An 18,157-nucleotide genomic window follows, 5' to 3' on the forward strand; every position below is an offset into this window, starting at 1 on the left:
TTTTCAATAATCATAAGACTTATAAGAAGTTTTTATTCGTTACCTATGCATGATGAACATCATTTTCTACCCATCAGGGCATATCTGGGCGTGTTTATTGATTTCCGTTGAAATATATTGAATTTAATGGCTCTTAAGACAAAAAAAAATTTTTTCGAGAAATTGTTTTGAACTTTAAACATTTTTAAAATTTTTTCGTGAACTGTTAGTAATTTTTTTTTTGAAAGGACCCCGATCTTTTCGACTGCAACCAAAAATTAAACTCGTTAATGGTTATCTCTTTTTTCTATTAGTTTTTCGACTTCAATACCACGAGATTTCTTAATTTTATTTAAAATTTTTGAATATTTTTTTTCATATATTTGCTTTCCTCTGAAATCTTATCACCTTATATTAAAACTGATAGTTCCTAAGGAAATAGTTTTTAAGGAAAACGTTCATTTACCGTCAAATGATGCCCAATGAAGAAACAATCCGTTTTCAAGGAACTGCTCATATTGTTTTGCATTCAACTTTCGGATGTTTTACTAATTTATTGAAGAACTATGTTATAGGCTCATCAACTAAAAGTTCATTATATTCCGTAATGAGCATTGAGTGAACCTATCTAGTGCTTTGAATGGACAGCTAATGACTGTTAAGTCTCTAAAAAAGTCTCTGAAAAATTTTTCTTATATTTAACTCATCAGAGACATTCTTTCGTGAACTATAAGTCAGTCTCAGTGAAGACGCGACCCGCTGCCTTCCTATGGCAACCAAAACAATCTTATTAGGGATTTTATCTTCTAACTAATGGCTATATGTCTTCAATGCAACAAGATTTCAAAAAATTTTTGATATCTTCGTATTATTAGTTCCTTTTGAAAACTTATCGCAATATCCTAATACTGATAGCTCCTCATTGGCCTAAAGAAGATGTTCAATGGATCATAGATTAAGTTTTCAGAGAAAAGCTTCAAGTTTAAATGGCTTCGACGCTTTCTTCTCGCTATTTTCTAATGATTTTTTAGTGTTTTTTTCTGTTTTTGTTGTTGTTTCAATAGTCATAAGACTTGTTATGATGTTTTATTGGTTACCTATGCATGATGAACATCATTTTCCTCCCATCAGGGCGTATCTGAGCGTGTTTTTTTAATTTCCGCTGAAATGTATTGAATTTCATGGCTATAAAGTCTTTAAAACATTTTTTCGAGAAATTGTCTTGAACATTAAACCTTTTTAAACTTTTTTGTGAACTGTTAGTAATTTTCATTTTTTACAGGACCCCTTTCCTTTCTACTGCAACCAAAAATTAATCTCGTTAATGGTTATGTCTCTTTCTTATTAGTTTTAGACTTCAATACCAAGTTTTATAATTTTATTTTAAATTTTTTAACTAATTTTTCTTATTTTTGCTCTCCTTTGAAGTCTTATCGCACTATCCTAAAACTGATAGTTCCCATTGTCTTGGGGAAAACGTTCATTTACAGTCAAATGAAGTCCAATGAACAAACAATTCGTTTTCAAGGAATTGCTCATAATTTTTTGGATTCAACATTTGGAGGTTTTACTAATTTATTGACGTCCTATGGCATAATCTCATCAACTCAAAATGCATTATATTCCGTAATGTGCATTGGGTGAACCTATCTAGTGCTTTGAGTGGACTGCTAATGACTGTTAAGTCTTTTAAAACTAATCTTTGAAAAAATTTTCTTAACCTTAATCGATCATAGACATTCTTTCGTGAAATATAAGTTATTCTCAGTGATGACAGAGCCCACTTCCTTCCTATAGCAACCAAAATTAATCTTATTAGGGTTTTTATCTTCTTACTATTGGCTATAAGACTTCAATGCACTAAGATTTCAAAATTTTTTTGATATCTTCATATTATTACTTATTATTACTTAATACCAAGAGTTATCATGATACTATTTAAGATTTTGAATATTTTTTTCTTATTTTTGCTTCCCTCTGAAAACGTATCACTTTATCCTAAAACTGATGGTTCCCATTGTCTTAGGGAAGAAGTTAATATACATTCAAATGAAGAACATTGACCAAACAATTCGTTTTGAAGGAATTGTTCATATTTTTTTGAATTCAACTTTTGGAGATTTTACTAAGTTATTAAAGTACAATGGCATAGGCTCATGAACTAAAAATGCATTTTATTACGTCACTCGCATTGAGTGAACCTATCTAGTGCTTTGAAAGGACCGCTAATGACTGTTAAGTCTACAAAAAACTTTGAAAATTTTTTCTTATCATTAACCTATCATAAACATTTTTTCGTTAACTGTAAGTCAGTCTCAGTGATGACAGGACTCCTTGCCTTCCTATAGCAACCAAAAACATCTGATTAGGTGTTTTATCTTATAACTATTGGTTATATGACTTCAATGCAACAAGATTTCAAATTTTTTTTGGTATCTTCGTGTTATTTGTTCCTTTTGAAATCGTATCGCATTATCCTAATATTGATAGCTTCTGATTGGCTTAAAGAAGAAGTTCAATGGATCATAGAATATGTTTTCAGTGAAAAGTTTATAGTTCAAATGTCTTCGACACTTTCTTCTCACATTTTTGTACTGAACTTTTGGTCTTTGCCTGTTTTTGTTGTTTCCATAGTCATAGGACCTATTGTGTTGTGTTATTGATTACCTATGCATGATGAACATCATTGTCGTCCTCCCATCAGGGCATATATGAGCGTATTTATTGACTTCCGTTAAAATCTATTGAATTTATTCGCTGTGAAGAGTTTAAAAACATTCTCGAGAAAATTTTTTGAGATTTAAGCATCTTTAAACTTTTTACTGAACTGTTAGTAAGCTTCATTTTTGACAGGAACTCGTTCTTCTCTAATTTAACCAAAAATTAATCGCGTTAATTTTTTTCTATTTCTCCTATTAGTTTTACCAGTTCAGTACCAAGAGTTTTCACAATTTTTTAAACATTTTTGAATATTTTTTTCTTGGCTTTGCTTTCACATTATCTGAGGTCTTATCTCACATTATCTTAAAATCCCATTGTCTTAGGGAAGAGCTTTTGATTTAAATTGCTTTGACAACTCTTTCTCGCACTTTTCTACTGATTTTTTCGCATTTCCCTCTGTTTGTTATTGTTTGCGAAATCAAAAACCTGTTGTAATGTCTATCTGATAACCTGTGAAGGCATACATTCTTGTTGTCCCATTGAGGCATAATTAAGCGTATTTACTGGCTTCCAGCAAAAGCTATTGAATTTAATGGTTTCTGTTCATAATGTTCATTTGTTAATCAAATGTATTTGTTCATATTTATTGATTTTTTGATGTCAGATAGTTAACAAAGAAGAACTTCATGGCTGTTAAAAAATTGAAATAGAAACGTTCTGAATGAAAAGTTCATTTTTTAAGGCCTTTGACACTTTTCTCGCTCAATTTTTTCCTGAATTTGCTGTTTTTGCCCTGTTTTTTGGTGCTTTAGGTAGCCGTAAGTTGCTGACCGATCTCATAAGCTTGTAATTGAATGATTTGCCCCGCAGCAGTCAGTTTATACCGAATACTCCTAAAATTTAGGTATTATACATTTTTAAAATTTTTCCAAACTATTCAGTTTCTTTGTTCTTTTCGCCAACTTGTAACTTTTATTTCAAGCAATAACATGTCTTTTGAAGTTTTGGTGTCACTGATGTTTAGTTTGATGAACAAAATGCATTTTCATAAAAATTTTTTTAGTGGTGTTTTTTTGTTTCTTTTTCTCTTCTTTCAGCCCAATCGCGTAATAACAGATCCAAATGGTTTTCAAATTCGGCCCAAGTGAACGTTTTCAATCTCTCAGTATGAATCTTTTAGTTGAATTAGTTTAAATAGTAACTGAATTAAAAGTACAATATTCAGATACTAGCTAATGATTTTAATGGCATCAATAATTCGTGTTTTTGCAAATAGTTGTTTTTAATATTTTGAGTTATTCTGCATCTTTAGTCTGTTTCTATGACTGAGTCTAATAAAGGACATGTCCTTTTGTTGTCGTAATGAATTTTTAGTTAGTTTATCACGGATTGTTTTGTTAAAAACTTATGGTTTTTAAGATTTTGAAATTTAATGGATTGAAAAATGCTAATTATTTTTTTTCGCCTCATTAATCGGTCTCTATGTCAAATTGTTACCCAGTCTCAGTAATAAACATTTTGTTAAATACGATCTGTTGTATATTTAGAAAAAAGTAAATTTTTGTAGTTAAAGTATTCTCTGACTGCATTTTGACGTTGCTACTAGAAGCTTTCAATTTTAGATATTGAGTTTTTGCCGTGAAATTTTTGTTTTTTCTTTATTTTAATTATTGTTTTTTTTTCTCGTAGTCTCTTTAAAGGTGGATCTATTTTTGCTATCTATTCATTTAGTTGACAATCACGTCAAAAAATTTAGATGAGTTCTGGTCAGAACATCATGTGCGAACGCACATTAGCGAGCCTCCTTGTTCAATGTTTGGGCTCAATAATATGTGTTTTTGGTGGATCATACCCTTTTTGAGTATAGATTCTAAAAGTATTCGACGTTTAGAGTTCTTTGGGATCTTTTCCGTGTGTTGCACCCAGCTAACTGGGCGCATAATATTTGCACCCCTCAGACGCACGTGCCATATTTTAACTTGATTATTTTTCATTTAATGGCACTTGGCCTGTAACGGGGGGCGCATATTTTACTGGGCGCATAACTGGAAAAGATCCGTTTCTGGTTTTATTGACACCTTCATGTAATTTCAAACTGCTTACCGTTATGACAAACCTCTTATACAGTCAAAGGAAGCCCAATGAACGAACCATTCATTTTCAGGGAATTGCTCATATTTTTTTTGGCTTCAACTATTTGAGGTTTTTACTAATTTTTTGAAGTCCTATGGATAGGCTCATCAATTAAAAGTGCAATATATTCCGTAATGGCCATTGAGTGAACCTATCTAGTGCTTTGTGTGGACAGCTAATGACTGTTAAGTCTCTAAAAAAGTCTCTGAAAAATTTTTCTTATATTTAACTCATCAGAGACATTCTTTCGTGAACTATAAGTCAGTCTCAGTGAAGACGCGACCCGCTGCCTTCCTATGGCAACCAAAACAATCTTATTAGGGATTTTATCTTCTAACTAATGGCTATATGTCTTCAATGCAACAAGATTTCAAAAAATTTTTGATATCTTCGTATTATTAGTTCCTTTTGAAAACTTATCGCAATATCCTAATACTGATAGCTCCTCATTGGCCTAAAGAAGATGTTCAATGGATCATAGATTAAGTTTTCAGAGAAAAGCTTCAAGTTTAAATGGCTTCGACGCTGTCTTCTTGCTATTTCCTAATGAATTTTTGGTTTTTGCCTGTTTTTGTTGTTGTTTCTATAGTCATGAGACTTATTGTGATGTTCTAATGATTATCTATGCCTGATGAACATCATTGTCCTCCCCTCAGGTCATATCTGAGCGTATTTATTGACTTTTGTTGAAATCTGTCGAATTTAATGACTGTTAAGTTTTTAAAAAAGCTTTTTCGAGAAATTGTTTTGAACTTTAAACTTTTTAAAACTTTTTTTTGAACTGTTAGTAAGATTCATTTTTGACAGGACCCCTTTCCTTTCTACTGCAACCAAAAATTAATCTCGTTAATGGTTATGTCTCTTTCTTATTAGTTTTACGACTTCAATACCAAGTTTTATAATTTTATTTTAAATTTTTTAACTAATTTTTCTTATTTTTGCTCTCCTTTGAAGTCTTATCGCACTATCCTAAAACTGATAGTTCCCATTGTCTTGGGGAAAACGTTCATTTACAGTCAAATGAAGTCCAATGAACAAACAATTCGTTTTCAGGGAATTGCTCATATTTTTTTTGGCTTCAACTATTTGAGGTTTTTACTAATTTTTTGAAGTCCTATGGATAGGCTCATCAATTAAAAGTGCAATATGTTCCGTAATGGCCGTTGAGTGAACCTATCTAGTGCTTTGTGTGGACAGCTAATGACTGTTAAGCCTTTAAAAAATAATCTTGAAAAAATTTTTCTTAATTTAATCTATCATAGACATTCTTTCATGAACTATAAGTCAGTCTAAGTTATGACAGGACCACTTTCCTTATTATAGCAACTCAAAATAATCTTATTAACGTTCTTTTCTTCTAACTATTGGTTATATGACTTCAAGGGAACAAGATTTTAAAGTTTTTTTGATATCTTCATATTATTAGTTCCTTTTGAAATCTTATCACATTATTCTAATATGGATAGCTCCTATTTTGCTTAAAGAAGACGTTCAATAGATCATAGATTAAGTTTATAAGGGAAAGCGTATGGTTTAAGTGGCTGCGACACTTTCTTCTCGTAATTTTCTACTGAAATTTTTCTTTTTGCCTGTTTTTGTTGTTGTTTTCATAGTTATAAAATTTATGATGTTTTATCGATTACCTATGCATGATAAACATCATTGCTCTCCCATCAGGGCATATCGGAGCGTATTTATTAAGTTCCGTTGAAATCAATTGAATTTAATGATTGTTAAGACATTAAAAATACTTTTTCGAGTAATTGATTTGATCATTAACTATTTTTTAACTCTTTTCGCGATATGTTAGTAGGTTTCATTATTGACAGGAACCGTTTTTTCTACTGCAAACAAAGCTATTGAATTTAATGACGTTGATACTACGAGTTTCCTCAAAAAATTTGGTGGCTCTAATGTTTTTTAAAATTTGTTCATATTTGTTGATTTATTGAAATCATTTTGATATAAAAAAGAACAAATTAATTAAATAGAGAAAAGTTTTTACTGAAAAAAATCTTTTTTAATGCCTTTGTCAGTTTTAATGCTCATTTTTTTTCTTGAATTTGCTATTTTTGTTTGTCTTTTTGGTGCTTTAGGTGACCGTAATTTATTGACTGGTCTTATTAACTTGTAAATGTGTCCCACAGCAGTCAGTTTATAGCGAACAGTCTTAAAGTTTAGGTGTTATACTTTTTTAAAGTTTGCAACCTTTTCTGTTTTTGTTGTTGTTTACGTCAACTGTAACTTATTTTCATCATCGAGAGGTCCGTTCCGATTTCTTGTTTTTCAAGCAATTACATGTCTTCTGAAACTTTGGCGTCACTGATGTTTGATTTGTTGGACAAAATGCAGTTTCATAAATGTTTTTTGAGTGGTGAATTTTTTTATTTCTTTTCTTCTTTTTTCAGCACAATCGCCTAATGACAGATCCAAATGGTTTTCAAATGTGGCGCGCGTGAACTTTTTAGTTTAAGAAATAATTGAATTAAAAATACATTATTCAGATACTAGCTAAGCATTTTAATCGTATCACTAATTCGTGTTTTCGTTAATCGTTGTTAATTTTTTGAGTTTTTCGCCATCTTTAGTCTGTTTTAAATGGCTGCGTCTAACCAAAGACAGGTCCTTTTGTTGTTGTGATGACTTTTTAGTAAATTTATCAAGGATTTTTTTGTTAAGGAAAAATGATTTTCAAGACTTCGAGATTTAATACTTTTCTTGGTTAAAAAATGTTAATTATTGAATTTCGCCTCATTATTTGTTATCTTTGTCAACTTGTTACCCAGTTTCAATGAGGAAAATTTCGGTTAGGCACCTTCTGCTGTATAGTTAGGAAAAAGTAACTTTTGTAGTTAAGATTTATCTGACTGCATTTTGACGTTGCTACTGGAAGCTTTCAAATTTAGATATTGAGTATTTGCCGTGAAATGTTTTCCTAATTTGAATGTTTGTTTTTTTTCTCGTAGTTGCTTTAATGGCGGATGTTTTTTTTTGTTATCTATTAATTTTATTGATAATAACGTCAAAAATGTAGATGAGCTCTGGTCGGAACGTCATGAGCAAACGCACATTAACGAGCCTCCTTGTTCATTGTTTGGGCTCAATTTTATGTTCTTTGGGTGTATCCTACCACTTTTGCGTATAGATCCTAAAAAGGATTCAAAGTTCATTGTTTTTTGGGATCTTTTCCATTTGAGAATGCGCTTGTGAAAATGGCAGACGCACCAAAATATAGAAATTTCGTTGCTGGCCAATCACAATTGAGAAAATGGGAATACTGCTTTCTGATTGGTTGATTGGTCAACAATTTCTCCTTGTTTTCAAATGGGATATGAATATTAACGTAAAATTTCTCAGTAATCGCGATGAGCCGAAAGCTATATATTATTTTTCTGGGGGGAAACTGGTGTCACGTTTAGTTGTGATAGATTGATATCAAGTCCCACGGGCCGCTGAGGCATAGCCATGGCCCGCGAGGCAGGGCCAGATGCGGTAAAAAGTCTATAATCTGGCGTTAGACTATGTCAAATTTAGTTTTTTCTTAATTTTAATGATTGTTTTTTATTTCTCGTTGTCTCTTTAAAGGTGGATCTATTTTTGCTATCTACTCATTTAGTTGACAATCACGTCAAAAAATTTAGATGAGTTCTGGTCAGAACATCATGTGCGAACGCACATTAGCGAGCCTCCTTGTTCAATGTTTGGGCTCAATAATATGTGTTTTTGGTGGATCATACCCTTTTTGAGTATAGATCCTAAAAAGTATTCGAAGTGTAGAGTTCTTGGGGATCTTTTCCGTGTGTTGCACCCAGCTAACTGGGCGCATAATATTTGCACCCCTCAGACGCACGTGCCATATTTTAACTTGATTATTTATTATTTAATGGCACTTGGCCTGTAACGGGGGGCGCATATTTTACTGGGCGCATAACTGGAAAAGATCCGTTTCTGGTTTTATTGACACCTTCATGTAATTTCAAACTGCTTACGTTATGAGGTGCAATAGTGAAAATGGCAGACAATTTTGGCGATTGCTATATTCGTCGTAGAGAAATATGAGTGGTATCATTTAAAAACTTGTGCAGCGTAAAATTCGAAATTAAAAAGTTTTTTTCGTATTTCCTTTTCGTCTTGACGAGTCATCGAGGATGGAATCTTTATGTGAACACAGGATATTCGGTATAATTTTGTTCACTTTTAGTGTATTTTGTTTTTCAAATTAGAATATTTCTTTAACAATAGTATTTCTAAATTACATTTCATGCAACAAAATGAATCAACTAAGTCTTTCTAATAAACAACTGGCAATAAAAAGACCAGCTCAGGTCCATAGTGAAGTTTACTATCAAAAAATTCTAGTTCTCTGTCGGAGCTTTTTTGGACAACTTTTCATTTTTTTTGTTTTTTAAGTCTATAAGAGACTAGTCATTTTACATATCAAGCTTTCCGTTATGACAAACCTCTTATACAGTCAAAGGAAGCCCAATGAACGAACCATTCGTTTTCAGGGAATTGCTCATATTTTTTTGGCTTCAACTATTTGAGGTTTTTACTAATTTTTTGAAGTCCTATGGATAGGCTCATCAATTAAAAGTGCAATATGTTCCGTAATGGCCGTTGAGTGAACCTATCTAGTGCTTTGTGTGGACAGCTAATGACTGTTAAGCCTTTAAAAAATAATCTTGAAAAAATTTTTCTTATTTTTAATCTATCATAGACATTCTTTCATGAACTATAAGTCAGTCTAAGTTATGACAGGACCACTTTCCTTATTATAGCAACTCAAATTAATCTTATTAATGTTCTTTTCTTCTAACTGTTGGTTATATGACTTCAAGGGAACAAGATTTTAAAGTTTTTTTGATATCTTCATATTATTAGTTTCTTTTGAATTCTTATCGCATTATTCTAATATGGATAGCTCCTAATTTGCTTAAAGAAGACGTTCAATAGATCATAGACTAAGTTTATAGGGGAAAGCGTATGGTTTAAGTGGCTGCGACACTTTCTCCTCGTAATTTTCTACTGAAATTTTTGTTTTTGCCTGTTTTGTTGTTGTTTTCATAGTTATAAAATTTATGATGTTTTATCGATTACCTATGCATGATAAACATCATTGCTCTCCCATCAGGGCATATCGGAGCGTATTTTTTAAGTTCCGTTGAAATCTATTGAATTTAATGATTGTTAAGACATTAAAAATACTTTTTCGAGTAATTGATTTGATCATTAACTATTTTTTTTATCTCTTTTCGCGATATGTTAGGTTTCATTATTGACAGGAATCGTTTTTTTTTCTACTGCAAACAAGGCTATTGAATTTAATGACGTTGATACTACAAGTTTCCTCAAAAAATTTGGTGGCTCTAATGTTTTTCAAAATTTGTTCATATTTGTTGATTTATTGAAATCATTTTGTAATAAAAAAGAAAAAATTAATTAATTAGAGAAAAGTTTTTACTGAAAAAAATCCTTTTAATTCCTTTGTCAGTTTTAATGCTCATTTTTTTTTCTTGAATTTGCTATTTTTGTTTGTCTTTTTGGTGCTTGAGGTGACCGTAATTTATTGACTGGTCTTATTAACTTGTAAATGTGTCCCACAGCAGTCAGTTTATAGCGAACAGTCTTAAAGTTTACGTGTTATACTTTTTTAAAGTTTGCAACCTTTTCTGTTTTTGTTGTTGTTTACGTCAACTGTAACTTATTTTCATCATCGAGAGGTCCGTTCCGATTTCTTTTATTTCAAGCAATTACATGTCTTCTGAAATTTTGGCGTCACTGATGTTTGATTTGTTGGACAAAATGCAGTTTCATAAATGTTTTTTGAGTGGTGATTTTTTTTGTTTCTTTTCTTCTTTTTTCAGCACAATCGCCTAATGACAGATCCAAATGGTTTTCAAATGTGGCGCGCGTGAACTTTTTAGTTTAAAAAATTATTGAATTAAAAATACAATATTCAGATACTAGCTAAGCATTTTAATCGTATCACTAATTCGTGTTTTCGCTAATCGTTGTTAATTTTTTGAGTTTTTCGCCATCTTTAGTCTGTTTTAAATGGCTGCGTCTAACCAAAGACAGGTCCTTTTGTTGTTGTGATGACTTTTTAGTAAATTTATCAAGGATTTTTTTGTTAAGGAAAAATGATTTTCAAGACTTCGAGATTTAATACTTTTCTTGGTTAAAAAATGTTAATTATTGAATTTCGCCTCATTATTTGTTATCTTTGTCAACTTGTTACCCAGTTTCAATGAGGAAAATTTCGGTTAGGCACCTTCTGCTGTATAGTTAGGAAAAAGTAACTTTTGTAGTTAAGATTTATCTGACTGCATTTTGACGTTGCTACTGGAAGCTTTCAAATTTAGATATTGAGTATTTGCCGTGAAATGTTTTCCTAATTTGAATGTTTGTTTTTTTTCTCGTAGTTGCTTTAATGGCGGATGTATTTTTTGTTATCTATTAATTTTATTGATAATAACGTCAAAAATTGTAGATGAGCTCTGGTCGGAACGTCATGAGCAAACGCACATTAACGAGCCTCCTTGTTCATTGTTTGGGCTCAATTTTATGTTCTTCGGGTGTATCCTACCACTTTTGCGTATAGATCCTAAAAAGGATTCAAAGTTTATTGTTTTTTGGGATCTTTTCCATTTGAGAATGCGCTTGTGAAAATGGCAGACGCACCAAAATATAGAAATTTCGTTGCTGGCCAATCACAATTGAGAAAATGGGAATACTGCTTTCTGATTGGTTGATTGGTCAACAAATTCTCCTTGTTTTCAAATGGGATATGAATATTAACGTAAAATTTCTCAGTAATCGCGATGAGCCGAAAGCTATATATTATTTTTCTGGGGGGAAACTGGTGTCACGTTTAGTTGTGATAGATTGATATCAAGTCCCACGTGCCGCTGAGGCATAGCCATGGCCCGCGAGGCATGGCCAGATGCGGTAAAAAGTCTATAATCTGGCGTTAGGCTATGTCAAATTTAGTCTAATTGAACGCATAAATGTAAAAGAAACCAATTTGTCAAATTAAAATTACTTCCAATACTTAAAACAAACGTTTTCGAACTTTACGCTCATCGTCAGGTTAAAACTGTTTTACAAATTGTTAAAAGAAAAAATGAATATGTATTTACATTTGTCTGAGATGACAATTAAAACAATTCTAGGAAACATTCTAAAAAATTCAATCGAAAATTTTTCCTTATATACAATATTTAGCCTATTTACAACACATATTTACATCTGTTATCAATTTACTTAAAAACATTCCTATTCCGGATTTTTCGATTTTGTCCATGTTCTTGTATTTTTAGGGTTATTCCGAATTTGCCCTAACCATAAGTATCCCTCTTGTGGAGGTTTTGCAAATTTCGTTTTGTCATGCACAAAATGTTTTTTGCCCTATGCATTCTCATTTAGTCAAAAATATGATTTGAACTAATATTTTAGCGTGAGTTCCCTCCCCCTATATTCGTCGCGTGTGTTTAGTGCCGGCTTCAGCTTGCTGATATATATAGCTTCGATGATCATTAGTTTTTCTACCTACCTACAGGCGTCCAGAATTCTCCATTCAATGTCATTCGTGGCGCCACGACATTCAACTAGATGTTGACCCACCTGTGAATCCTTCTTTTGATGTTCTGTTATCCTTGTGGTAACATGCCGGCTTGTTTGCCCAACATAGATGGATCCGCATCCATTACATTTAATTTCATATACCACGTGGGATTTCAGATCTCTATCAAAGGATGATTTCAAGGTGGGGAGGCACGATCTTAATTTTCGCGTTGTAAAAACTACTTGCAATTCGCATAGTTTCTTCAATTTGCTTGCGAAGTTTTGAGTGAGGTTGCCTCTGTATTGTAGAAAAATAGTTGGCTTATCATTAGATTTAGTCTTGCTTTTTTGATGCTCTTTTGGTGTTGTTCTTAATTGGTCTTTACCGCCACTTATTATTTTTTCCAGAGTCTGATTCACAATTTTTGAAGACCATTCCTCTGGATATTGATTTTTGGTCCAGCAAGATTTGTTCTTTTCAAGAGCCTGATCGAAGGCCAACCAATTAGAGGTTGCATTAAAAACCCTGTGAACCGTCCCTTGAATCACATTTTTCTTATGTTGAAGCGGTGCACAGCTGCGAAAATTCAGTATTATTCCAGTGTCAGTTGGTTTTTGATACCAATGACAGGTGATATTATTTTTGCTGCTCACATTTACGTTAATGTCAAGAAAAGCCAAACCCCCATCCATGTTCACTTTTTCTAAGGTAAATTGCAGGTTGTTGTGTAATGAATTTGCAAATTTTAAATACTCATCCGGGTCACCACGAACCGTGCAGATAATATCATCCACATACCTTTTAAACAATTTCATCTCCCTATCGTGTCCCACTGTCTGTTGGTTGCTGCAATAAGTACAAATCCAAACCACATCCTGCATGTTGGCGTATTCCTCATTCGATATTTTTTGGCATCTTGCATGAAACCAGTTTTTGCATGACTCACATTCCACTCCTTTTCCTCGGTAGGTCACTCTCCGGTTACAGTCTTTGCAATTCCCGTTTTGGTCGCATCTGGAAAAGTTTTTACTGAGCTCTGGTTTTTGAAGTGATGCCTCAAACGATTTCATCCAGACATTTGCTAGTATTACAGCCAGTGATGCACCCATAGCCAGTCCCTCTGATTGTACATACCAGATCCCATTACATTTGAAATGAACATTCGTCACCGCAAGCTTTAGCAAACTTTTCATGGCGGACCTTGGGATATCTGGAGCTAGGTTGCTTGAATAGAGATCTCTTAGAGCAATTTCTATAGCCTCTCCAACTGGAACGTTGGTGTACAAACTTTTTACGTCAAGAGATACTATCTGCTCGTCATCTTCAAGAGTGAGAGACTCTAAGGCTTTTCTAGCATCTTGCGTGTTGGTTTCAATGTTTGCGCCCGGTAGTTTCTGGAAAAGTGGTGTCAAAAATCTGTTCAAGTTTTCGTAGCTGCTACCCGGTATTAAAAGAACAGGTCGGAGAGGTGCATCTTTTTTATGTACCTTTGCCAGGCCATAAAGCCTCGCTGGTTGTGAACCTGTTGACCTGAGTCTTTGATAAATTTTGTCACTAATTTTCCCTTGCTTCATTAAATTTTGCAGGCTGTTATTGATCTGTTTTTCATTTTTGATCACAATTTCATATTTAGCTACTTCGATTTTTTGAAATTGATCTGAGTTCAGTACCTCATCAAGTTTTTCCCTTTACGTTGACTTCTTCATCACACAGAAACCGCAACCTTTGTCAAATGGTACCGCCAGCAAATCATTGGCTTTTAGGTTTTGACCCCTCTATCCAATGGGGTTTCACGTACATTCTTTGCATACCATTTTGCGGACGCCTCAATTTCACAAAGTTTCTCACCCTCAGTGTTATTCTCGCGTAACTCACGTACAAGTTTGTCTACATCTGCGAGAAAGTGCACCTCATTAAACTTGTCTCTCACTGGGTGTTTAGGTCCCAACGATAGGATGTCAAGTACAAACTTTGGAAGTTCCGGGCCATCCATTATCACAACATTACTGTGGGAGCCATTCCGCAGTGGTCTATCCTGTCTCTCTGACAGTTTATCAAGTTTTCCATTAAGTCTGTTCTGAACCATTGCGGAGTGACCCCTCATTTCACGCTTAATGCAGCTAACAACGGATGGCATCAGTTCTGGTCTCACCTTCTCCCTAAAACTACTCCTATCTGTCTCAAGTTTTTCCCTGAACACTTTACGGCCTTTCTCCGCACGGTTTATTTCTTGTTTTAGGAGCTTTAATTGAAAACTGTGCACCGCTTGTTCAGAAAAAATTTCATTTTTAGGAGCGCGAAACCTCAAAAAATCCGGAATTATATCATTGTTGGTACAGTGTTAACGCATAAAGGTACAGTGTTAAATTTCTCAACCAATCACATTCGGTGAAATTTCTGCATTTCGGTACTTCTATTCGTTAAGACGTCACCGTTATGGGCAACTAAAATGAAGCGGTCACACAAATGGCGGGTGAGGTTGCTGTTATATGGGAGAAGACAAATTTGTGGGCACTATCTTTGTGCCGTATAAAGTATAAACATGTTTTTTCTGTTCGATAAGGACTTATTTTTTAGATGGTTGACCCGGGCAAAGTTAGGACTTTGTCTGCATTATTTGTGCTTCGTTGAATGATAAGCAATGATGAAGGAACTGGACTGTACAGCGTAAGTATGCTCTTGTATAAAAAGACAAGATCTTATCAGTTAGATGAGTGCCTCGCACCTGTATTTGAAATTTGACACATTAAATTGATGCTAGTCTACGCTTAGTTTATAGCTTCTGAACCGAATACTACGAACTGCAAGCGTAATTTTGATAGCTTATGTTAATAGCTCTCAAATAAAATTTTTAGCATTTATTTTAGCCCTATTGGTCTTTAATTCGATCTTTCGCTTGATCTTTGTTTTATTCTATCAATTCAACTTTTCCCTGAGCCAACCCTAGTGTACTAGTGAAGCTCATGTTTTATACCGGTCACCGAAACTGCTGAGAAGGCTTTTAATCATGGCGTACAGAGCTGTTTTTGTAGGTTTTGATTTCGATCTCACATTTTCTGTCCGACAGCATTTTTGCCCTCTCACCACAATCTAGCCGTTACTACTAAGCTATTACCTCCGCCTCTCTAAGCTTAAGCTGGCTATTACCACACAAACTGTTTGAGAGCAATACGTGCAACGTTGGTTGGTTGTTCATTGCATTAGATATTACCCCAAAAATTTTCGAACCTTATTTTCCAGTTTTTCTTCCAGATGTAAAATCTCAACGGAATTAACCGGTTCTCTTTGTTTTAAATTACGTCGACAAGCTCTTTTAGTGCCAGGGATAAGATTTCAGTAGAATATTAGGCGGTAGTCATGTCGTTCGATCTTTGAATAATTTTGGAATAGCAATTGGAATTCACCAAACTTGTGAAATAACTTAATATTGACTTAAGGTTCTAATATTTTTTTAATAAGCCTGAACATCACTCGAGAAATTTTCTTTTAAAATCAATTGAATTAAAGCATGGGAAAAGTTACTGGAAATAAAATTTAACAGTAGACTAAAGTAGATTGTCGCCCAGCTCTGAACATCCGCTCGCAGATCCTGAAACTTTAATAAAACGTTTCCGAGGATGCGAAACACATAACACACATGTGTGAAAAAAATAATGTACTAAGAAGGTTAGCTGATTAGATTATTTTACTAATAGCCACATAGAGATATCAGGGGTGGTTATAGATACATATATGTTGTGTTTTGCATCCTTAGAAACGTTTTATTAAGGTTTCAGGATCTTCGAACGGCTCTTCAGCGCTGGGCGACAATCTACTTTAGTCTACTGATATATTTTTTTCCAAGTAAGTTTGTTTCCAGTGCATTAATTCAACTGATTATGAAAGAAAAATTCTTCAACAAATATTAGAGCTTTATGTCAATATTAAGTTAGTACACAAGTGTGGTAAATTCCAATAGCTATTCAAAAGTTATTCAAAGATGGAACGACATGAATGCGGCTCGTTACGTGCTATGTTCGAAACCATGCTCACAGTGAGCTTTTCTTTGCAGAATTAATTTAATTTTCAGTAAAATTTGGAACCTTATTGATCTATCGTATCGAAGATTCCGTCTTGATCAGGCTCCGGCGTAAGTTGTTCATATTATAACTTGATTCAGCTACTACAGAAATATTTTTTTCAACTGCAATCGCTTTGTAACGAGAGCCTACAAATATTTTGCGCTTTGTGAAATGTTTCACGATACTAAGGTTTTGTTTATACTGTGTTGGGAAACATTTGACGTGGCGTCTATCCGCATCTGTTTGTTTTTTTTATTCAACGTAACTTCATTTTGCGTAACGTAGCTGGAATGCATTTGCTTTCAGAATCCTTTGCGTTTGCTTTAATGATAACGTCTGATTTAAGGACAATGGCCCTCATCTAACGTCCCGACTAGGTACGCTCTACCCGCCGTATCCCTCTGCACTTTTACCATGCAAATGAGTGTTGTGTGTGCTTGGCGCAGGAAAAATGTTGCTCTGGAGCGTGCATTTGATTTTCGCTATCTGCGGAAGGTGGCATTATTTTCCGTTTTGTGCACAATTTTGCAATCATTTGCCTGGCCACCACAATGAAACCAAATAGGGAGTTGTCAAAACGAAGCCCCGCGTGATCCTTGTAAAAGGCGGCTGAGCACAAGCTTTTGTTACTGGTAGTTCCTCCGCGACAGAACAGGATGTGAAAAACTATTGAAGTACCAATAATTCTGATATAAATAACTTTTCCAGACGTTAGGATCCAATTTATCGTGAGTCATCCATCTATTTTTGTCGATGTATTTGTTGAGGAGCCTTTGTTGAGTTCTCGGGAGGTCTGAGATGTAATTTAATGCTAAAGGACTGGAGTGAGCAAATTCTGTGAATGACAATCAGTGATCATCTGTTGAGTATTCGAATGATCAATATACTGGATAAAATGCCCCTTAAAACGCTCGAACTATCAAACCGACCATTTTTGCTGATAGTCGAAAACATCAGGTTTCAACTGATTGTTGTTCAAATCTAGAGCAAGAGCAATCAAGAATGCTTTCAAAAATCCGGCTAATGGATATCTTCAAGTATTCTAAAAGGATGGATTAGATGGGGTTTAGATTAATTTTTGACGCTTCTGTAAAGAAAAGGAATCAAAGTCTGTTGACATTTTGTTTGTAAGAGATTTCGATTGATTTCTTTATAAGAATTTTTCGCGGTTTGATAAATCAGTGCCGTTCAATAACACGAGGACTCGCAATGTCCGTTTTTTGTTGGTTTCAGCTTTATACAGCATGTAACGATCTATACGGATAAATGGGATGAGATTTGGTTTATTGTTCCGACCCTCTTGAGGGGGGAGGAACTATATACTCAACTGGGTTTTTTTTTGTTCCGTGAATTTTCGCCGCTCGATATATTCATCGTAGAGAGTTGAGACTGGTATCATTAGAAAGCTCGTACAGCGTAGAATATGGAACTAAAAAGATTTTTTTAATTTTTGTTTTCTACAGGGAGTTATCGAGATTGAATTCACGTTGTTTTTATTCACATTTTCCGGAATTTTTGCCTAAATTTTCGTCAATTTTGCTAAAATTTGTTATAATTTTTAAAAATAGTGTCGTTGATTTTGTTTTTGAATACGAACAAGCATTGTTGATTGTTTTGATTTAATTTTTTGGCCAAAAAATCTGGATAAACATTTCAAAATGTTCATCAAAAACAGCACGAAATAAGCTACTTTAGTCCACTTTGATTAAATTTGCCGACAGTACACCCCCAAACAACACTCATACAATCTTTGTAGACT

The 18,157-nt window shown here is 33.8% G+C and overlaps 2 protein-coding genes across 3 annotated transcripts in view; both read left to right on the forward strand.

Moving 5' to 3' along the window:
* Positions 1-18,157, forward strand: part of LOC142353110 (uncharacterized) — a 576,000-nt gene that overhangs the window by 502,988 nt on the left and 54,855 nt on the right. The gene's annotated exons all lie outside the window — the stretch shown is intronic.
* Positions 1-18,157, forward strand: part of LOC142353105 (uncharacterized) — a 96,108-nt gene that overhangs the window by 35,949 nt on the left and 42,002 nt on the right. For both annotated transcript variants that reach the window (XM_075405309.1, XM_075405310.1), the window contains exon 2: positions 14,912-15,004. In XM_075405309.1, coding sequence (XP_075261424.1) covers positions 14,979-15,004 — 26 coding nt within the window. In that variant the 5' untranslated portion in view covers positions 14,912-14,978. The remainder of the gene's footprint in view (positions 1-14,911; positions 15,005-18,157) is intronic.

This window comes from Convolutriloba macropyga, chromosome 14 (assembly GCF_964194025.1).
Source record: "Convolutriloba macropyga chromosome 14, txConMacr16.3, whole genome shotgun sequence".
NCBI classification, from domain to species: Eukaryota; Metazoa; Xenacoelomorpha; order Acoela; family Convolutidae; genus Convolutriloba; species Convolutriloba macropyga.